Source organism: Meles meles, chromosome 5 (genome assembly GCF_922984935.1).
Source record: "Meles meles chromosome 5, mMelMel3.1 paternal haplotype, whole genome shotgun sequence".
Taxonomy (NCBI): Eukaryota; Metazoa; Chordata; class Mammalia; order Carnivora; family Mustelidae; genus Meles; species Meles meles.
In genome coordinates, this window is record NC_060070.1 from 102,284,917 (window position 1) to 102,309,214 (window position 24,298).

Here is a 24,298-nt window from a genome sequence, read left to right on the forward strand (position 1 = left end):
GCACATACTTCCAAGGAGCCCTCAGCAGCGTACTTTTCCACTGTCCCAGAACCCGCAGGAAACCATAGTTGAAGGCAATATGGAAAATACACGTAAGAACACACAAGCTGGTGGGAATGCTGTCTTCTTTGGAAAGAAGAATTTTCTTGCCATCATTTGTTCACTGTGAGATAACTCTGCAATGAGTTAAGAGGCACAGGCTTTGCCTTTTGTAGCAAACATTGATGACCTTAAAAGGACACAAAGTGAGGGATAATTGGATTAAAAGGAAACATCCATTGCCCAAAGGAAAAAAGTTAAGGAAGAGAGACAAGCTATGAAGAAACAGTAAAACTAAAATTACTTACCAGAGGACAAAAAGGCAGGGGGAGTCCTTGAATTTAAAAGAAAGTTCTGACTCTCGGATATATTCTGGTCCTGATGTTCAGATTATTTTCATCTGTGAAAATAGAAGCATATCATTCAATACTTACTGAGTGCTTTTTAAAATAGCCCACATGCAATCTTTGCTTAAAACATTCATTTTTCTCATCTTGGTGGCATTTTGGATCCAAGTCTTCCTTCATTCTATATAAGTTACTTCAGTGCATATTTATTCCCTGTGTTATTTTTCAGAGCAACCAATTAATATTAATGAAACCATGTTTCTCTTGTGGCACTGCTGAGGATAGAAATAAATAATTTCTGTCTTACAAGAATTTCCAATCTAGCTGAGGAGTCAACGTGTCATCCCTTTGTGAAAGGAGTTTTGATGATAGGGCAGTATGCAAGTGCCAAATTAGTAGCAAGTAATAATCAGCAAGTTAGTGGAACAAAGGGAGATAGAGAACTGTATGGGGCAGCAAACTACACCTGAATTTAACAGCTTAAAACCATAAGCCTTTCATTTGTTTACTTCAGTACCTTGACACTGACTTACCTGAAACTCTTTTCTGATCTCTCTTGGGGTTCCTCAGATGTCTACAGATACCTGGAGACTCAAATGGGGTTGAATTGTCTAAAGTGGCCTCATTCCGATGCCTGGTCATTGGTGCTGGTTGTTGGTGGGCGCACCTGTCTCCAGCAGTCTAGCCTTAGCCCCTCACCTAGTGCAAGTGTTCTAAAAGGGCATGAGGGAGGGCTGCAAAGGGCTTCCCTGTAGGCCTAAGCTTGAAAGACACACAGCATCAATTCTCCTACCTTTTGTTGAGTGAAGCAAGTGACTAGCCCTGCCCACATTCAAAGGTTGGGGAAATAGATTCCACTTCTTGGTGCCAAGAGCCACAGATAATTTGTGGCCATTTCTAATCTGTCACATCTCTAAACTTGATTTTTTTTTTTTAATGAACTCAAAACCTAGTCTGTTGGGTAAGTTGGCCTTGATTTTTTCACCAGTTTCTCAAATCAACATATCCCAAACCAAAAGTATTAACCTCTTTGACCTGCCCTTGGTGACTGGCCTTTACCTCTGCCTTGTCAGACAAGCCAGGAAATTGGAAATTAGTTTGATTCTTCTCTCTTCTTCTTTCTCAGCCACTAGTCTCTTATAATTCCCACATTCATAGTTTCTTTCAGATATTTATTTTTTCTACCTCTCTGCTACATTCTAGTGCATTTCTTTATTAAGCCTCATTTGAGATTACCTGATCTTTCTCCCTGTTTCCAGTCTTACCAAACTGCAACCCAGCTATGACTCTGATGTTCATGGTCTTAAAAATAGTCAGTGATACTCCGTTGCTTGTAGAATATCATTATATTCCTTAGCATAAGAAAGAGTTTGGCCCAAATGCTTCTTTACTACCTCATTTTTTAATGCTCTTTCCAGCTTCCCTTAGCCTCTCATGGGTTTGGCATTGAACGTACCTGCTCATTCTTAAACATGCTACCCAGCTTCAAACCCATATGCTCTACTCCTGAGTTGCCTTTTTTCCCCTTTTTTAAAAGAATAAATGTCCTTTTCTTTCACGTCTGTCCACCAACCTTATTCTCATCATTCCGGACTGAGCACTAAAGTCACTTTCTGTAATGAAATTATGCCAACTCCTTCAGGCAGAGTTATATTTGAATCCTCTACTCTGATCATACCTTAACCTACTGCTAATAAATGGCACACATTGAAGTCATATCTAGCTTTGCAGTATTTTTAGGGTATGAGCTCCATGCAGGTAGAGAAATTTACTTATTCTTATGTTTTAAAAACAATTTTTTTAAAGAATTTATTTATTTGACAGAGAGAGAGATCACAAGTAGGCAGAGAGAGAGAGGGAAGCAGGCTCCCCGCTGAGCAGAGAACCCGATGTGGGGCTCGATCCCAGGACCCTGAGATCATGACCTGAACCGAAGGCAGAGGCTTAAACCACTGAGCCACCCAGGCGCCCCTTATTCTTATGTTTTAAGAGAGAATATGATAAATGAAGAATGCCCAGTAAATGCTAAATTGGATTAAAGGGAAAGTTATGAGTCTTGATCAAAGAGGATGGTATAGAGTGGTAGTACTTTCATAATTTTTTAAGCATAAGTCACAGTAAAACATGCATCTAACTTTATGACTTAGTATACACACACACACACACACACACACACGTGCACATGAATATCCGTACAAATACATGCTATACACACACACACACCCTGACAGGTATAAAAACAGTACTCACCCTCACTATGTACAATAAGTTCTAATATTTCTTATTATCTCTCCTGTACTCTATTAATTTTTTAAAATACTGATTCCCTGCTCACTAAATTAAGTGATTAAATGACCACAAATGTATCTGAATGTTTGAAAACTGCTAGGGTAGAGCACGAAAAGCATACTTCTTTGATGTCATGGCCCTAAGGCTGGTCCTGATGGTCTCTTATATATCCTTCAAAATTTAACAAAGTCAGCATTTTCCTTGGGTGATGGAGATTGTCTTCTTAAAATTGTGGCTCCAAGTTGCTTAGGATTTTGTGATCTAACAGATTCTTAGAAAAGCATGAACTTGCTAGGCATATTATTGAAAATCAAAAGTATCTTCAAGCATTCATGAGAATCTATCATAATATAAGCAATTTTGGGAATTAACTAGCAGGATTAAGTTTAGGTTTGACTTAAGTACTGAAAATATATTGTTCTCAAGTTGTAAATAATTCAAACAAGTGATGATTAAATTACTTTCATCTTTCTCATCTATGCTCATCTATCTCTTCAGAAATTTTTTGTTGGATTTAAATATCAGTGTTAGATTTTGAAAACAAAGTTCCTTTTCCTATGTAGGGCCACAAACTCTGTCTCTAAAAAATACGTGCTTTTAAGTATTTAATTTCACATTAATTGAATTTGTATCATAACTAATAATAACTGAGATTATTGAGTACTTAACACAAATTAACTCTTTAATATATGATAAAATATTCCAGTATTTAAATAAATTAATTCAATATAATTAATTAGCACTGATGTAATCTTCTTAAGTATAACTATTTTATCCCCAGTTTTTCACAGATATTTCCTTTTACATGGATAGATTCTTTTCAAATCTAAATTATATATAAAACAATTACCCTATTTATCTATAAATGCATTTCTATACATTCAAGCTTCTTTCTAAAATGCATTTAATGACATTTAAAAGAAACTACACAGATTGGCCTTTTGCCATTTAATCCCTTATAATATGTAAAGATTCCATATTCTTATATTTAGTCTATATTGATATAGCCTTAGGTTACTCATATAAGTCATTAAAATAATTGGAAGAGACCTAATTTAGGAAGAGTGGCTCATAGGCTTTCCTGTTAAATAATCATACATTCTTTATATAAAGAATATCTAGCTTATAGTAATCCTAATTTTGTATAACTTCAGAAATATAAACAAACATAATGTATGCCAATTTTTCTCTTTCATTTGTAAGGCAGATGGACAGCCCAGAACTATAGCCAGTTCTGGGGAATGACTCTGGAAGAAGGTTTCAAGTACCGTCTTGGGACCCTGCCACCTAGCCCCATGCTTCTCAGTATGAATGAAATGACAGTAAGTGGCCTCTCTGACTCAAATGTGTGTGTGTGTGTGTTTGTACAGATATGTTTGTGTGTGCATTTAAAGAAATTTTAAATAACTAAAATAGTGCGTTTTGAGCTTTTGGAGATGTAATTTTGTCATATAAATAAAAAACCTTCCACCAAATGGTTGTTACCTTCCATGAACATTTCATGTGAACTTTGAAGTTCACCAGTGTCGATTAGATGAAGTGTTCTGTCTTCAAGAATGATTGTGTTCCTTTATACTGCTCATGATTTCATAGAAATTCCTATTTCTGATTATTGGCTGTTTAGTGACCCAATGCACAAGCAAGTTATCAGTTGTCCTTATTTTTCTTTTTTAAGTAAACATAGTCATTTTTTTAATTCATCCAAACAAAACTGTGCTGTCTTTGGGCTATCCACTATCATATGAGGCTAAGAGAAATGCCAGTTACTGCAGATGTGTATGCTATGATAATTCATGAAGGTTTATCCTCAAAGTTTCCATTATAGGAAAACCTTCAAATTTTGCCAGGTGACCTCACAAACTCCCTCATGAAATTTCAGCATTTCCTACACTCCTATGTTTTATACTATTGTATTGGCTTTCCATTTCATTTTTAGAAGATGTTATCATCCCATAATGGGTATCTGGTATAAAGAGACTTCTATCTCCCCAGTATGACAATCCTCTAACTTGTAGAGCTGAAATTTGACAACCATACGTGTGGTGTCCCAGGCACACATCTTCCCAGTTGGGATGTTGACAGTATTCAAGGCCTAGTTCAAATGCCCAAGCCTAAGCGGTGCTCACAGATGGTGGGAGTGCAGACTCTTCTCTTTACAATGCAGGCTTTGGGTCCTGGCTGCCTGGAAGCTCCCAGTGGCTCTGAAGCAAGCAGGGTTGTTGTTTGCCATTGGATGAGTTGTAAATCCATAGCTTTCTTGTGAAACATTTAATGTACTTTGCTTTCCAGAGATGTAATCCCCTGAGTTATTATAGCAATTCAAAGTGCAGTAGCAGGGCCTCCTAAATTATAACCAGTATCAGAAAAGATCATAATAGCTGCCACATATTGAGGAGATGTGTGTTAAGTGCTCTTATAAGCACTTTCATACCTTATCTCATCTAATTCCCACAGCAGCTTAATGTAGTGGGTACTATAATTATCCCCATTTTAAAGATGAGAAAATTGAGATTGAGAGAGGTTAAGTCACACTGAGATTGGGAAAAGTGAAAAGCCACCGCAGAATTACTTAAAGTGCAGAGCCAGGACATCTTAAAACATCTGCTCCCAAAAATAGTCCTTTGAGTTCCAGTAGAATCTGTTAGCCTTGGCCAACACAGGTTCAAAAGAGCAAAAAAGCAGAGCTAACTTTATGAAATGATCGGCTTAGATATATTCTTGCATCTTTCCTAGAACCAGTAAAATATAAAATCTTTAGAGATATGGCTCAGATTCATGGTTTTTAGTGACCTAATTATACAATCAATTGGAAGAGTTTATTATTATTATTTTTTTTTCTGGCTGCTTTCTTTTGCATTTTTATTCCCATCTGGGGGAAAAAAGGAGGCAGAATTATTTAAGAAAAGAATAAATTCACTCCCTTTATAAGGATTTCTCTTTCCTTTCCTTTTATTAAGGGACTCAGTCAGCCAAATACTCATTTGAGTGTTTATACATATTTTGTCTGGATTATTTCTTTTTAAACTTTAATTTTTGCAACCTGGAATATTTTATATTCTAGAGAAATATGAGGTTGTCACTCACCCTGGTAGAGAAAAGGAAGTTGAATTCTAATTCAGCATTTATTGGCTGCTAGGGATTTGTTTGTATAAAAGTCATTCTGGCAATATTTAAATGAAAAATCCTAATGATTAATATTTTGGGAACATTAAAATTGCGCAGTGCTGTGAATTAGTATAAAATAGTTGCCAGCTTTTTCCAGGACAGCAATAAGGAAAATTTGGCTGATCTGTAAGAGTTCCATTACCCACTTACAATGTAGGGCAAGGAACTAGCTTCTTATTTCTAGGGCATAGTAGCTTGAGGGCTGAGGGTCTTCCAAAAAGTTTCTGAGTGTTAGAGTAGTCCTAATGTCTGGAGATAGAATAAATTCATAAATATAACAATTACTTCCAGGGAGTGAATTGAGTTGAACAGGTTGCTATAGAAAGAGGTAAAAAAATATGTTAATTCTTAGCCTGGGGACTACGTAGAAAATTACCTCAATACAGCAACTTGCCTCAGAATACAGTGAAAATGAGTTTTTTTTTCTTTGTAGATACGCTTCTGGATAACTTTTTTCCCTCACTTTTTCCCAACTTTTTCTTTTTTAAATACCATTTTCAACATAGGATGGTCTGTGTATACAGCTGGGGTAGGGAGTTGCCAATAGCTGTAATGATTTTGTTGAGGAACTCCACTGCATCTCTACCCCAAAACATCTTCCTTTCCTTGACTATATTACCTGGATGAGAGTTGGGGTTCATATAATTCTTTATCTGGGGTGGGCAAGATGAGCCATGAGTCATTCCTGGTTTCTGGGAAAGCTCTTCTCTTTCCGGGTTGGATTCCTGGTTTCATTCCTTTGTTTAAGTCACTATTCCCATAATGTATTTGCTGAGCATGAGTTAGAGAAATATCAGTAGGCATTGTACACAGAGTTCTATGATCATATAGTTATGAAAAATTTGTTGCATCTACATGAAATTATTAAATTCAAGTGAATATTTGGAGAGTGTGGTTACCAGTGAAGAATAGAAAGATGTTGATAGTAGAGGATGAAAAAAAGTTAACTTTAAGGTTTTGGGGACCCCTTCTTGGATGACAATCGTAAGTGAGGACAGACAAAAAGGAAACATAAACTTAATGTTTTCCCTGGGTACAAGTAGAGTACCTGAGAGGAAGTAAAAAAAAGGAAAGAAAGAAGCCTGAGAGGGACATTGTTTAGACCATGGAACTCCTTGCTGTGTATGAAGACTCACTTCACCCCCAGTGGAGTAATTATGTCTGGTGTCAGGTCAACAAACCTGACTGGCTGGTAAATGCATGCCTATTTTTTCCCCCCAAATGTTTTCTTTTGTTTGTTTCAAGTTTTTGTTTAAATACTAGTTAGTTAATAAGATATAGTATAATAGTGGTTTCAAGAGTAAAATTTAGTGATTCATCACTTGCATATAACATCAGTGCTCATTACAACAAGTGCCCTCCTTAATACTCAACACCCACTTAGACTATCCCCTGTCCACCTCTCTTCCATCAACCCTCATTTTGTTCTCTATAATTAAGAGTCTCTTATGGTTTTCTTCCTTTTCCCTCTTCTTCCCATTCCCCCTTTTGAAGGTTTTCTTAGTTCGAGATTGTTTAAAGTGATGTCTTGATTGGACAGTTCTCTTCTAAATGTTTCTAAAAGGGTTAAGAACTAGTGGATTTGGGGCCCCTGGATGACTCAGTGGGTTAAGCCTCTGCCTTCGGCTCAGGTCATGATCCCAGGGTCCTGGGATCGAGCCCCGCATCAGGCTCTCTGCACAGCAGGGAGCCTGTTCCCCCCCACCCCGCCTGCCTCTCTGCCTACTTGTGATCTCTATCTGTCAAATAAATAATAGAATCTTTAAAAAAAAAGAACTAGTGGATTAATTAACCATTCTCTGGCACTCCATTGAAACTTTGTATGTTGTATGGATAGATTCACAATGGGACTGATTGGGAGCTGGCCATCAGAAGGAATGCAGCTCACCACAAGAAATTCAGATTCTGCCTACTGAGAATTTTGTCTCCTTAAACCACAAAATAGGCTATGACATGATTTGACTCTTATTTCAGTATTTCTCAACATTTGTTCCATGGGCTAGAAATCTTGCAAGATTAGGACTAAAGGTGTCCCATCTCTGGTCAAATAAATTTGTGTAATGGTGCATTATATCTTCACACTAGAGCAGAAGTATATTTAGGGATCAATCAGAACTTTCTCAGTGTCTCAGAAAGAAAAAAATGGAGACAACCGATTATTATGACAGTATGCAAACAAATCTGGTATTGACTGAGGTCCTTTTGAGCCAGGAGAAACATCACAGTTGAAGTCTGTTAATAGGCATGTGTGAGCCAGTATGTTTACCCAAGTGGGCACCATTCCATTTACCATGAGGAACATGAGCTCTGGAGCCAGTGCACTTGGGGCTCGATCTGGTTCTTTCACTTATTGCCTCCATTTTCTCCTCTGTGAAATGGTGATGGCAGTAATAACTTGCTCAAAGTTTGTTAGAAGTCCATGAAATGCTGAAAAATAAGTGCTTATTATATACCATATTATATACATATATAACAGAAATGTCATCATATACCGTACAAAGTTGTTCTTTCTCCTTTGGATTAACCTTGGGAGAATAGTAGGGTCAATTCCCTACTATTCCTTGCTACTAATTTAGTAGGAACTAAATTATCAAAAGCTTCATCACTTGGAGATTTTTATTTCATAAGGAAAGTTATAGTTCTGGATTTATTGGCCCTGATGGAGTTTACATATTTCTGGTGAACCTGAAAGTTCTACTGTGTTCCTAAATCAAATTAAATCATATCAAATAAAATCAACAGCTTTGTACCTGAGTGTTTTTCCAGGCATAATAGTCAAGTGTTTTTGAATTTGAGAGATAACTTTAAGAAGCTTCACTGTGTTATAACCTATTATAAATATTGTGAATATTTTGAATGAAAAATACTATTTTCAAACAGAAATAGAGAAATAAGAGTTCACTTCTATACTTGTCTCAGCTAAAAAAAGTTTTCAAAATAGTTTTGTTGTTGTTGATTCCCCAGGGAGAACAATGAAGTGAACAAAGCTGTTACAGATGTTTTAAAAACTTTTTTCATCAACCTTATAGCTTACTAGTATAACATCTTTTCCCAGTCACCCAAGATGTATGATTTTGGTGAATTTTAGTTTGCATTACTAACACAGGAAAAATAATGTCTTTATGGTTTGTTGGAAGCTAAGGTAAAATATTTTGTGTATTATATAATAACTTTTAAAGCCACCAATCATTGAGAATGAGAAATGAAAATTTATTTAATTGTTTGAATACTTGATCATTGTCTGGAAAATATTCAGTATTGACTGACTGGATTTCTTTCTTTTAAAAAAATTTATTTATTTATTTGAGAGAGAAAGCACAAGTGGCAGGGAGGGGGAAAGGGAGAAGCAGATTCCTCGATGAGCAGGGAGCCCTAGGACACCTGGCTTGATCCTGGGGCTTGGGGATCATGACCTGAGCCGAAGGCAGATGCTAACCAACTGAGCCACCCAGGTGCCCTTGGATTTATTTCTCTTGTCATTAGTTATAATAAGAGGATTTGATTTTTCCTTTCTGAAGTATGTTTCAATGATAGCAAGTAGTGAGTGATGAGAAGTACCATTGGAAAAAATCAAAGGGAATATTACCATGTGTAGTTTATAACCCTCTATAGGCTATTGAAAATTTTTATTTGATTAAAAATAATCTACTTGATTCCAAATATGCTTGTCATCTATGTAAATAGAAGCCTCCGTAGCAAATGAAACACTTAGTAGAAAAGTGAAGGACACAGTTATATGGTTTGGTTCTTTATATAATATGAAACAAATATGACCATTTTTCCCATAAAAATGATGTTTAGCTCCCACATACACAAACATAGGTAAATGGCATCAGGCTTGAGTAATAACTTAATAAAAATACAGGTGCCGATGATACTGCAGAAGAAGGGCACAGCCAGATGTCATGGAGTCTGTTTAAGTGTATATTTTCCTCACTTCATCTCAGAATCTTCTCATCTATGTAGGTATGGAGCAAGGGACAGATTAGGATGCCAGTTCTTGCTGTCCTTGGATTAAGAGTTTTAGAATTCAAAGATCATTAAAACATTTGCTTATGCCTCCTTTCTCTCCTTCCCAGAATGGAACCCCACACCCTTTGAGAAACTTTAGAAAACATGCACCCTTCCTTACTCTTTATTCAGCTGAACTTTTGGCAGAATGAGCTCGTGGCAGTGTCTTATCTCTCATGTCAGTTTTTGAGTTTTTAGTTCTCAGTTTTATTTTTCTGTACTAGTTGCAATCTGGTGTGTAACACTGTGGTATAATTGAACATGACTTGAACAACACTGTGGACCTGAATTGATCACTGCAAGGCAAATCTCCAAAAAGAAATGTGAAAATTTATTTTTTTCCCTCTCTGTGAATAAATATTTGGGGCTGTGAAAAAGTAGATTCCTGAGATGATTTGGTGTGTTGATAGAACAAGCACCTGTTCCCTGGGTAATTCCCAAATCTGGGTTATCTAGTCCAGATTATGGTTCTTCCCAGAGCATGTTCCAGGAAACACTAGTCCTCTGATCTACTACACAATCCAAAGGATATGAAATGAAATGAAATAAGATGAAATAAAATACTTGGCATTGGGTCATGAACATTTAAAACTGTGAATATGATTTCCACTTCCTGGAGTCTCACAACACTTAGGTAGGTCGTAAAAAAATATGTCAGTGAGGATGAAAATTTATTTAATTTTCAAGACCAGTGTTTCTCAGAACTGTTAGATTAATCAATTCCTTCTTTTGTAATTATCTATTATAATTCCCCCAGAACTAGTGTTCTAAGAAACTCATTTGAGGAAATATCATAGTTCATCAATTTATAGATGCTTATTGTCTTCACTTCTTTTTTTTTTTTTAAAGATTTTATTTATTTATTTGACAGAGAGAGAGATCACAAGTAGGCAGAAAGGCAGGCAGAGAGAAAGGAGGAAGCAGGCTCCCCGCGGAGCAGAGAGCCCGATGCGGGGCTCGATCCCAGGACCTAAGATCATGACCTGAACCGAAGGCAGCGGCTTAATCCACTGAGCCACCCAGGCGCCCCAGGATGTTTCTTATATTTGATGATGTCCTGGCTTCAATGAAATATGGTTTTACCCTAGAAAATTTAATGTCAGATATGTTGTGCTATTTTAGTTATGATTTAGCTCATCTGAGAGAGACAAAAATTCAAAATGGTAGTGGCTTCAATAACATTGGAATTGGTCTACCACCAACAAATCTGGAGATAGATGGTCCTCCATTAGAATTGCACTCCATGGTACTGGAGACCCAGGCTTCTTCCTTTTTGTTGTTCTGTATTCCAGTCTTTATATCCAAGGTCATATCATGGTTCAAGGCTATTCCATATCTATCTGTAGCTGGAAAATAATTTCTGGTAGCAGGAAAATTAAAAATAAATAAATAAAAAGGAATAAAAGTGAAGTGTCATTTGTCTCTTAAGGAAAGTTCTCAGAAACTGCCAATGACACTTCAGCTTATATCCCAGGGGCCAGTACTTAGTAACGTGGCCACACAGAGTAGCCAAGAGGAACTGGGCAATGTAGTTATTTTTTTCCAAGCTGCATATGATGAGCTAAAATCGTTATTTCTATGAATAAAGGGAAATCCTGTGAAAAGGGGAAGGATTGGAGAGGAATTCATACTACCTGCTATAGTATGATCATGAAATAGTATGGTCATGAAGTATTGATATTTATAGATCATTAAGCAAATTACCCCGTAAATAGAAACTAGGGAAATATCCAAGTTAACCCTTCCAGAGTTAAAAAAATGAAGACTAATATTGTTGAAGATGAAAAATTCATTTTGCCATTAGCAACCCCAAAATTAATCCTGTCCTCTCCAATTAGTTTAGAAGAAATTTAGTTTAGAAGAAATTTCTTGGTATTCATGGCCTTGGGTTGTGAGGAGCAGAACAAAATGATATTCTCTGTTGAGTTCTTTTGATTCTCGGGTGACTCTGATTATCCAAATTTAAGTGGAGGAAAGTGCAGCCAGAGATAGAGGCAGTCTCACATGGTGGATATTGTGGAGATATGGGCTGTGAGTATGATATGATATGTGAATATGATATGTATGTGAGAATGTCCAGAATGTCCAGAATGTCCAGAATTTGACTAGAGTGTTCTCAACTGCTTTATGATTATGTTTGCATTACTCTTTCAGAGATTTTGATTCAACTAAATGCAGAAAGTATGTTAAAAAATTCTTCAGTGTTCACCATTGTCTTTAATTTTTATATTTGCAGTATCTTTAATCTCTAATTTTAAATAGAAATATTGAAACAGGGAGACGGTTCATACTTAACCTCAAATTCAACTAATGTTAATTTGGAAGTACGACTAGATTATGACTGAAATTTTTTGACATTACAATAATTAAATTTGACATTACAATAATTAAAAATGACCATATGTCACAGTGTAAATCCTTTTAAAAATAAATTTGTATCTTATTTAAGCCATTGTCATTTTGAAATTTCTGTCACTCTCAGCTGATACTCTTGATTCTTTTGCTTTATTAATCCATCCTTTGGCATACATTCAAAAAGTATGTGTTGAAGCCAAATTTGTGTTACCAGTTCCTAAAAGCTATTATTCCATGATGCTGGCCTTTATTTATAAGCCATTAAAAACGCTCAGAAATTACTACCAACAGTTATATGCCAATAAGCTAAGCAACCTAGATGAAATGGATGCATTCCTGGAAAACTACAAACTCCCAAAATTGAACCAGGAAGAAATTGACAACCTGAATAGACCAATATCTAGTAACGAGATTGAAGCAGTGATCAAAAACCTCCCAAAAAACAAGAGCCCAGGACCTGAAGGATTCCCTGGGGAATTCTACCAAACTTTCAAAGAAGAAATAACACCAATTCTCCTGAAGCTGTTCCAAAAAATTGAAGGTGAAGGACAACTTCCAGACTCTTTTTATGAAGCCAGCATTACCCTGATCCCCAAACCAGGCAAAGACCCTACCAAAAAGGAGAATTTCAGACCAATATCACTGATGAATATGGATGCAAAGATTCTCAACAAGATCCTAGCAAACAGGATCCAGCAGCACATTCAAAATATTATCCACCATGACCAGGTGGGATTCATCCCTGGGTTGCAAGGTTGGTTCAACATTCGCAAATCAATCAATGTGATAGAACAAATCAATAAGAGAAGAGAGAAGAACCACATGGTCCTCTCAATTGATGCAGAAAAAGCATTTGACAAAATCCAGCATCCGTTCCTGATGAAAACGCTTCAAAGTATAGGGATAGAGGGAACAATCCTGAACTTCATAAAATCTATCTATGAAAGACCTACAGCAAATATCATCCTCAATGGGAAAAAGCTTGCAGCCTTCCCGTTGAGATCAGGAACACAACAAGGATGCCCACTCTCACCACTCTTGTTCAACATAGTATTAGAAGTTCTAGCAACGGCAATCAGACAACAAAGAGAAATAAAAGGTATCCAAATTGGCAAGGAAGAAGTCAAACTCTCTCTCTTCGCAGATGACATGATTCTTTATATGGAAAACCCCAAAGACTCCACCCCCAAACTACTAGAACTCATACAGCAATTCAGTAACGTGGCAGGATACAAAGTCAATGTACAGAAATCAGTGGCTTTCTTATACACCAACAATGAAAATACAGAAAGGGAAATTAGAGAATCGATTCCATTTACTATAGCACCAAGAACCATAAGATACCTGGGAATAAACCTAACCAAAGAGGTAAAGGACCTGTACTCGAGGAACTACAGAACACTCATGAAAGAAATTGAAGAAGACACAAAAAGATGGAAGACTGTTCCATGCTCTTGGATTGGAAGAATAAACATTGTTAAAATGTCTTTACTGCCTAGAGCAATCTATACTTTTAATGCCATTCCAATCAAAATTCCACCGATATTTTTCTTTTTCTTTTTTTTTTTTACTTTTTTTTTTATTCATTTATTTTTTTATTTACAGCATAACAGTGTTCATTGTTTTGGCATCACACCCAGTGCTCCATGCAGTACGTGCCCTCCCTATTACCCACCACCTGGTTCCTCAACTTCCCACACCCCCCACCCCTTCAAAACCCTCTGGTTGTTTTTCAGAGTCCATAGTCTCTCATGGTTCATCTCCCCTTCCAGTTTCCCTCAACTCCCTCTCCTCTCCATCTCCCCATGTCCTCCATGTTATTTTTTATGCTCTACAAATAAGTGAGACCATATGATACTTGACTCTCTCTGCTTGACTTAATCTCTTAAATCAAGAGATAATCTCTTGATTATCTCAGCATAGTCTCAGCATAATCTCTTCCAGTCCCATCCATGTTGCTACAAAAGTTGGGTATTCATCCTTTCTGATGGAGGCATAATACTCCATTGTGTATATGGACCACATCTTCCTTATCCATTCATCTGTTGAAGGGCATCTTGGTTCTTTCCACAGTTTGGCGACTGTAGCCATTGCTGCAATAAACATTGGGGTACAGATGGCCCTTCTTTTCACTACATCTGTATCTTTGGGGTAAATACCCAGCAGTGCAATTGCAGGGTCATAGGGAAGCTCTATTCTTAATTTCTTCAGGAGTCTCCACACTGTTCTCCAAAGTGGCTGCACTAACTTACACTCCCACCAACAGTGTAAGAGGGTTCTCCTTTCTCCACATCCTCTCCAACACACGTTGTTTCCTGTCTTGCTAATTTTGGCCATTCTAACTGGTGTCAGGTGGTATCTCAATGTGGTTTTAATTTGAATCTCCCTGATGGCTAGTGATGATGAACATTTTTTCATGTGTCTGATAGCCATTCGTATGTCTTCGTTGGAGAAGTGTCTGTTCATATCTTCTGCCCATTTTTCGATATGATTATCTGTTTTGTGTGTGTTGAGTTTGAGAAGTTCTTTATAGATCCTGGATACCAACCTTTTGTCTGTACTGTCATTTGCAAATATCTTCTCCCATTCCGTGGGTTGCCTTTTTGTTTTGTTGACTCTTTCCTTTGCTGTGCAGAAGCTTTTGATCTTGACGAAGTCCCAAAAGTTCATTTTTACTTTTGTTTCCTTGGCCTTTGGAGACATATCTTGAAAGAAGTTGCTGTGGCTGATATCGAAGAGGTTACTGCCTATGTTCTCCTCTAGGATTCTGATAGATTCCTGTCTCACGTTGAGGTCTTTTATCCATTTCGAGATTATCTTTGTGTACGGTGTAAGAGAATGGTCAAGTTTCATTCTTCTACATATTGCTGTCCAGTTTTCCCAGCACCATTTATTGAAGAGACTCTCTTTTTTCCATTGAATATTTTTTCCTGTTTTGTCGAAGATTATTTCACCATAGAGTTGAGGGTCCATATCTGGGCTCTCCACTCTGTTCCACTGGTCTATGTGTCTGTTTTTATGCCAGTACCACACTGTCTTTGTGATCACAGCTTTGTAGTAAAGCTTGAAATCGGGTAACGTGATGCCGCCAGTTTTGTTTTTGTTTTTCAACATTTCCTTAGCAATTCGGAGTCTCTTCTGATTCCATACAAATTTTAGGATTATTTGCTCCAGCTCTTTGAAAAATACTGGTGGAATTTTGATCGGAATGGCATTAAAAGTATAGATTGCTCTAGGCAGTAAAGACATTTTAACAATGTTTATTCTTCCAATCCAAGAGCATGGAACAGTCTTCCATCTTTTTGTGTCTTCTTCAATTTCTTTCATGAGTGTTCTGTAGTTCCTCGAGTACAGGTCCTTTACCTCTTTAGTTAGGTTTATTCCCAGGTATCTTATGGTTCTTGGTGCTATAGTAAATGGAATCGATTCTCTAATTTCCCTTTCTGTTTTTTCATTGTTAGTGTATAAGAAAGCCACTGATTTCTGTACATGGACTTTGTATCCTGCCACGTTACTGAATTGCTGTATGAGTTCTAGTAGTTTGGGGGAGGAGTCTTTGGGGTTTTCCATATAAAGAATCATGTCATCTGCGAAGAGAGAGAGTTTGACTTCTTCCTTGCCAATTTGGATACCTTTTATTTCTCTTTGTTGTCTGATTGCCGTTGCTAGAACTTCTAATACTATGTTGAACAAGAGTGGTGAGAGTGGGCATCCTTGTTGTGTTCCTGATCTCAACGGGAAGGCTGCAAGCTTTTTCCCATTGAGGATGATATTTGCTGTAGGTCTTTCATAGATAGATTTTATGAAGTTCAGGAATGTTCCCTCTATCCCTATACTTTGAAGCGTTTTCATCAGGAATGGATGCTGGATTTTGTCAAATGCTTTTTCTGCATCAATTGAGAGGACCATGTGGTTCTTCTCTCTTCTCTTATTGATTTGTTCTATCACATTGATTGCTTTGCGAATGTTAAACCAACCTTGCAACCCAGGGATGAATCCCACCTGGTCATGTCCACCAATATTTTTCAAAGAGCTGGAGCAAATAATCCTAAAATTTGTATGGAATCAGAAGAGACCCCGAATTGCTAAGGAAATGTTGAAAAACAAAAACAAAACTTGCAGCATCACGTTACCCGATTTCAAGCTTTACTACAAAGCTGTGATCACAAAGACAGCGTGGTACTGGCATAAAAACAGACACATAGACCAGTGGAACAGAGTGGAGAGCCCAGATATGGACCCTCAACTCTATGGTGAAATAATCTTCGACAAAACAGGAAAAAATATTCAATGGAAAAAAGACAGTCTCTTCAATAAATGGTGCTGGGAAAACTGGACAGCGATATGTAGAAGAATGAAACTTGACCATTCTCTTACACCATGCACCAAGATAAACTCGAAATGGATGAAAGACCTCAACGTGAGACAGGAGTCTATCAGAATCCTAGAGGAGAACATAGGCAGTAACCTCTTCGATATCAGCCACAGCAACTTCTTTCAAGATATGTCTCCAAAGGCCAAGGAAACAAAAGCAAAAATGAACTTTTGGGACTTCGTCAAGATCAAAAGCTTCTGCACAGCAAAGGAAAGAGTCAACAAAACAAAAAGGCAACCCACGGAATGGGAGAAGATATTTGCAAATGACAGTACAGACAAAAGGTTGGTATCCAGGATCTATAAAGAACTTCTCAAACTCAACACACACAAAACAGATAATCATATCGAAAAATGGGCAGAAGATATGAACAGACACTTCTCCAACGAAGACATACGAATGGTTATCAGACACATGAAAAAATGTTCATCATCACTAGCCATCAGGGAGATTCAAATTAAAACCACATTGAGATACCACCTGACACCAGTTAGAATGGCCAAAATTAGCAAGACAGGAAACAACGTGTGTTGGAGAGGATGTGGAGAAAGGAGAACCCTCTTACACTGTTGGTGGGAGTGTAAGTTAGTGCAGCCACTTTGGAGAACAGTGTGGAGACTCCTGAAGAAATTAAGAATAGAGCTTCCCTATGACCCTGCAATTGCACTGCTGGGTATTTACCCCAAAGATACAGATGTAGTGAAAAGAAGGGCCATCTGTACCCCAATGTTTATTGCAGCAATGGCTACAGTCGCCAAACTGTGGAAAGAACCAAGATGCCCTTCAACAGATGAATGGATAAGGAAGATGTGGTCCATATACACAATGGAGTATTATGCCTCCATCAGAAAGGATGAATACCCAACTTTTGTAGCAACATGGACGGGACTGGAAGAAATTATGCTGAGTGAAATAAGTCAAGCAGAGAGAGTCAAGTATCATATGGTCTCACTTATTTGTGGAGCATAACAAATAATATGGAGGACATTGGGAGATGGAGAGGAGAGGGAGTTGAGGGAAACTGGAAGGGGAGATGAACCATGAGAGACTATGGACTCTGAAAAACAACCAGAGGGTTTTGAAGGGGCAGGGGGGTGGGAGGTTGAGGAACCAGGTGGTGAGTAATAGGGAGGGCACGTACTGCATGGAGCACTGGGTGTGATGCCAAAACAATGAACACTGTTATGCTGTAAATAAACAAATAAAAAAATTAAAAAAAAATTTAATTTATTAAAAAAAAACGCTCTTACTTTACAGGGGCATGCAATAATTATGGAATAATGGGATATAAAATTTGCTCTTTATTTATTATGTCAAATTATCTGATATCATAAGGCAAATAAAATTACAAGATAATATATTCCTGTTGATCTTCAAATCCTATGGGCTTATTTTTAGGAAAAGATGTATTAAATAAGTGATAAAAATTCGGAAAGATTCAATACGTGAGCCTTTTGAATTGGACCTGGCTTAGTGGGTTGATAAATGTTTTGCTTGTTATTTCTCTATTGCTTTATGTTATTAAGACGGATGAACCATTAGTATTTTTTAAACAAAAAATCATAAAAACAACAAAAACAGACTGGTGTTTATAATTTAATTTAATACACCTAAGGAGGACAATATTTTTTTAAGAGATGCAATCTACCAGTTAAATCTATATTTCTTCATCATTATGAGATATTTATGGAATACCTCCTATGTGCAAAGCATTCTGGTAGGTTTTGGCATATGGAAGTCAAATTCTAAATAACTCAACCAGGCTGAAATGTGTTTGAAGTAATAGTTTTATTTTTATTGCTTCAACAAAGTTAAAGGAAAATATTCTATCTATTTTATTAAATTATAAAGTGATAGCATAACAACCAACACTTCACCTATTTTCCTGGAAACTTGAGACCATTTAGTACTATAAATATTTAGAAGCACACTGATATGGCAATGATAATGAAACTGGGAGGTATTAGTAATTAACAAGATAGGTGTATTTCCACTGCAGTTGGAAAAGACTCCTTCAGAGAGTGAATCTATCTCTCTGGAACTAACTCTTTGGAGCAGTCAATTTATTCTGCTCTAACTGTAGGTTTCAGCAGTGTGGTCAGTCTCATGGCTTTAACATCACCTGGATTTCCACATATCATGGATTTCCACAATACTGCTCTTAAAGGTATCATGCAAGCACTCTACTGTGATCTACTTGACATTTTCTATACTTTTCTTCCATCATCTAAATAGCAGTGTTTTTAGTAATGGAACTCAGGATTTAATAACTTTCTTATTGGGTGATAATTGTCTCTTTAAATCAAAACTAAATTCTCATTAAAATTCAAATTTATAAATATTTTGGAGGGATATCTTTTCAAGCCAACATGTAAATTCCAAATCTTCCTTTAGTCTCTGAAGCAATTATATACTTGTCAGAAGTAATTTTGCTTGCAAGATACTGGATCAGTAGCCCAACTTGTTTAATGGAATGCATAATCATTAAAATTTTAAATAGGTAAACTTTTAGCTTTTATGGATATTTTACTTCTGTTGCAAAATATCAGTGTATTTCTAATAAAGAAGGAAATGATAAATGGAGCTTAGTGTTAAGAATTCTAAAACCTGGGTCTGGTTTCATGTGTATTTCTAATTTAACCTTAATGTCATTTAACTTTTAGAAGTTTGTCTCCTCATTCATAAAGTAGAGTAAATGATATTTGCCATGATTATATAACGTAGAGCTATCGAGAAAATAAAATATTGAGAAAAAAAGAAAACCTTAAAGCACTCTGAAAAATGATATATGTGAATGTGTGTATAATTAAGTGATAAAAATTAATAAACAAAATTTTAATTTTGTTTGAGTCATTATTTATGGAAGTGAAAGTTATCATTATTTAGAAAAATTTGGGGAAAAAAACAGGGTATGGTGTTTGAGATCTCCTTTGATTGACTTGAACAAAGCAAGGCCCATAACATTTGATTCACCTTCTTGGAAAGACAGTAGGTGAAACAGATTCTATCAGGACTTGAACCTGGTTCTCTGAAGACATAATGGCATTGTACATTTGGCATTCCACACTTTCAGAAGCCCCTTTTGATCTACAAGGATATTTATAATATCTACCAATTCATCCTAGTTTTTTTTCATAATGGCCAGGGTAAGTTTGGTTCTCCCTGGACTTCTGAGTGTAGTAATGCATAGTTGCTATAGAGGCATTGTTTCGAAATTAATTTCATACAGAATCACACTCTCTAAAGTAAGAAGGGACATAAAAATAAATGTTATTTCTGAGAAGTAAATGTTATTTCTGAGACCAATTTTAATAACCATATTGTTTTTCATATGGGTGATCCAAACTGATTCAAGATGATAGAAACATTGACTAAAATTATTGTGTTGTATGCTTACCCCCCCAAAATTCTACATCTTGTTCTTAAGATTTTGCTCTATGTTAGGATTCCTTGCATTGAATTATTTTTAAATGTATATGAAATAGAAATCCTACACTATTCATACCTTTCAAGGATGTCATCAGAAAACATGAATGTATAAAAAATAATGATAAACATTATAAAAAGCCTTGGCACATTCTTATAATAGTTATTGGGATACATTTGAGGAAATCTGACATGTCTGCTTTTCTTCTTTAGGCTTCTTTACCTGCAACAACTGATCTTCCAGAGTTTTTTATTGCTTCTTATAAATGGCCTGGATGGACTCATGGCCCACTGGATCAAAAAAATTGTGCTGCGTCATGGGCATTTTCTACTGCAAGTAATAAAGTCATTTTAGTTACTTCCTTGTAATTCTCCCTTTAAGTCAAGATTCTGGGACAGTAATTAAAAGATTTTTAAATTTAGAATATTTCAATATTAACATTTGTTCAATTAAAATAAAATTGAATTCAGACCAGAGAAAGCAGCCTGAATATTATATAAAAATTCCATTTTCACCCTGAAAATTCATCTTGGTTTTTAGGGTATAATTTTAAATGGAGAATAAATCAAAAGAGCAACAAAGAAAAGTTACCAAAATTTTTTTGTCCTTTGAGTTAAAGCCAGATGATAAGAAGAGTGTAAGGTATGTCTTCATTCATAATATTATCTGTAATACTAATATGAAATTACACATACTTATATAATTTCTATATTTTTTCTTTACAAATTTGCAAAAATCCTTATTATTAAACTACTTTGATATAAAGAAATACTTCAGAACAAGATAATAATGGATTAAATGGGTTTTATCATTTAGATGAAAGCAAATTTGTAGCTTTTGACTCTAAAATGGTAAGAGTAGCTTCCAAATTAGTATTGCTGTTACTTCAAAAGGGTAAGGAATACTACTTTTATAGTTACTTTCATACAAGTTCACAAGTCCAATAAATCAATACTCAAGTTAATCTTAAGTTTTGGTCTCTAAGATATCCTCAAAGGAATGTTAATTATATTGCAGCAAATAACTTAAGCCTAACATGATGTTGATTGGCTACTATCAAAGGTATTCATTAAACTATGTTCTAGGCTTTGAAGGTAATTTCAAGAGTGCTCAGAATTCTAAATTCTTAGCACAGAAAACATTGTAAAATAGGGACATAGGTTTACAGAGATGCCAAGCTCTGAAGGGTAATACTATTTTGGACAGAAAAATGCTGATATACTTGTCTAAATATCATTGCTTCATAATATAAGCTAGTTTATTTTAGAAATGATGACTCTGGCCAAGCTTACCCCTGGAATGGCTTTATCCACTAAGTCTATTCTACTTCCACTCCTCTAAAACAAATGCTTTCTGGATTTCTGATATTTGATCACTTATTAAGAATCCACATGGGCGTCCTGTTTTGTTTGTCTTGCTTCACATGGGTAGGGAGATACTTAATCAGATACATCATTCGTCATATTGTGTTCATGTGGTTAATGTATTACACCTCTTAGGGGATATATAAGAATTTTGCCTTAAATGGAAGCTAGACCAGTATTTCTGAAGATATCTTAGGAAAGATGTTGCTGGTTAAATAGTGAGAGTAACATGCTAGTCTTAGATGGTGTATTTTGGTGTCCCCAAAACATAGTCCCACGAATGGCCTCTGCCCAGGTTTATGTATGGATTTGCCTCCTACCTAATTCACCAAAACACCAGAAAGAGGGTTTTCAACACTTCTGTGGTTTCAGATGACATGGTTTTTATATTGTGTATTCAGTATGACAAATAAGACTCATGCTGGTTTTTTTCTGAGTGTGTTAAGTAAAGAAAAGAATAAACTAGGTTCTTTTAAGAATCCAGGTAACTGTGTCAGAAAATAATAGTTAAAACAAGAAAAAAATGTTTTTCAAAGAAGCTAAAAGCTATTAGATGGGATAAAGAAGACATTTTAAAATATAAATACATAAGACGGAAATTAGACAGCCAAATACAATTTAAGGATGATGTCAGAGGCTGAAGAGGTGAAAGAGTTTGAAATGGGAGGTGTGATGCATGTCACAGGCAAAGGTAGAGATATAATAAATAAGCAGGGGAAATGGCAGTGTGTCTCAGAGGTGAAGGCCAATAATAGTTTTCAAAAGGAGGGTGGAAATCAATTCACTGAGCTGAGTCATTCTTAAGTATTCCAAATGAATTTGAATTAAACATTCACTGAGATTCAGAAATGTTTGTCAAAGAGCAACATATTGTGTCCCATTGGAATTTAAAATATTTATCCTTGAGTTGAAATCTACAGATTCATGGGGTTGGGAGGGATCTTAGAGGTCGCATTTTTCAAGCCTTTGGTTTTCTAAAAAGGTACAAGTAGATAAAATGATTAACCCTATCTCAGAAATGATCCTGGAAGCCGGGTTACTGATTCCTTGACTGCTGTTGTCCCAAATAGTTTTTGAACTAGGGAATAGTTACACTAACATTTTCAAATTAAATTTACATTGGATTCTGAACCCATGATCTGAAAGTCAAAGCATCAGGAATTTTCTATTTTCTTCTATGAAAGAAGGAGTTATTTTCTTGAGAATAGAAGAGGTGATAGTAGAATGTCATCTGCTCTTAGGAAATATATCTCAGCATAGTAAGAGGTGGGAATTGAGAAGGAAGTAGGAGGTTATAGACTGAACAGATACTGAACATTTAAAATGTGCCAAAATTACACTACAGAATTGTACATATGCTGTAGTTACATAAAAACCCTGTACATACAGAAATATATATGTAAATGCATTATTTAAAAATGAATTATTTTAGAATAATTCTAAATTAGCACCTTGAGAAGTCCCAGTATACAAACAATTTTGATGGGCAAAACTATAACTTCTTCTGAGAAAATTGGATGGATAAAGAAAGTTTACTTTTTTGTCTTTAATTTAAAGTAACTAAGCTTAAATATCAAGAACACACTATACTAGTCACCCAACAACCACAAAAATTTGTACCAAAATTTTCCCATGATCTCCTCATTCGTATTAGTTTATCATGGTAGCATAATCAAAAAGAGAATGTAAGTAGTTTTCTGCTACTGGTGGGTTAATTTCACTAGTTTATTTTTCTGTGAGTGTAGCATTGTGATTCTTGTTTATCATTATAATTTCTAGTGCTTAGTATAGTGCCTGTCCCCTTGTAGGCAGTCAATAAGTATGTGCTGGGAAAAGGAATGAACTAATTAACAACAGCCATGGGAATTTTAAATTGTTATCAATTTATATCAAGTATAAACAAAGTGAATTCCATGTCTATGTAATATAGGATCATGATTTCCAAAAGTATTATGAAGATAAATGTGTGCTGTTTTTAGATATTTTATAAGATTCATATTAGTATAGATTAACTTATGAATGGTGCTCAGAGTAGCCAACCCAGATACTGGTTAAAAACCAAGGACTCAGTTTATTCCAATACATCAGAATAACTTGGATGAATTTCCAGTTAGTATTTTTACAAATTTTTCTGATTTCTTCCACTTAGTTGCACTCATTTCAAAAGTTATATGTTTTTCCATGGTTATATGTGGGGTACAGGAGTTACAAATGTAAATGAGACATGATTCTTTCCTTCAAGGAGTTTCACTTGACAGATTTCTTAATGAAAAATTCATAAGTGTATAAAACATGAAAGGAACAGGGACTACAAAAGTCTTTGAAGTCAATAAGACAATTGAGCAAACCAAAATTGGATAAAAATTATGACTGAAATTGTGACCCAGTGACTTTGCTGGAATACAGAGATATACTACTGACAATGGTTTTAATTTTAAATTACATAAAATTCTGAAGGTTTCAAAAGTAAATTATTAAAAATACCACGTGCCATTTGAATATTAATCAGTATTCTATTTGAAACAGGTGTGGCAGCTGACCGAATAGCAATTCAGTCCAAAGGTCGCTACACAGCCAATCTATCTCCTCAGAATCTGATCTCCTGCTGTGCCAAGAACCGACATGGATGCAATAGTGGAAGCATTGATAGGGCTTGGTGGTTCCTGAGAAAACGTGGGTAAATAGCTACCCGACATATGTTTCTAGGATTCTTATGAGTTCGTTTGGAGTTAGAATAAGGAAAAAAAAATAAGTTGCAAGATTTTTAGTAAAAAAAAATTATATATATATACATATATATATATGCTACACCTATATAAATATACCTTTAAATATATACTATATTTGGTTATTTATCAAGATTACAAGCTATTGGAAGTGATTATTTGAAGAATGTATACATTCCAGACTAAATTAATGGAAAGGC

General features: G+C 35.8%; 1 protein-coding gene across 1 annotated transcript in view; it reads left to right on the forward strand.

Annotated features, from left to right (window-relative positions):
• TINAG (tubulointerstitial nephritis antigen) overlaps nucleotides 1–24,298 on the forward strand; it is a 105,058-nt gene that overhangs the window by 17,545 nt on the left and 63,215 nt on the right. Inside the window, exons 4-6 of the mRNA XM_046005222.1 lie at nucleotides 3,883–3,997; nucleotides 20,221–20,344; nucleotides 23,899–24,049. Coding sequence (XP_045861178.1) covers nucleotides 3,883–3,997; nucleotides 20,221–20,344; nucleotides 23,899–24,049 — 390 coding nt within the window. The remainder of the gene's footprint in view (nucleotides 1–3,882; nucleotides 3,998–20,220; nucleotides 20,345–23,898; nucleotides 24,050–24,298) is intronic.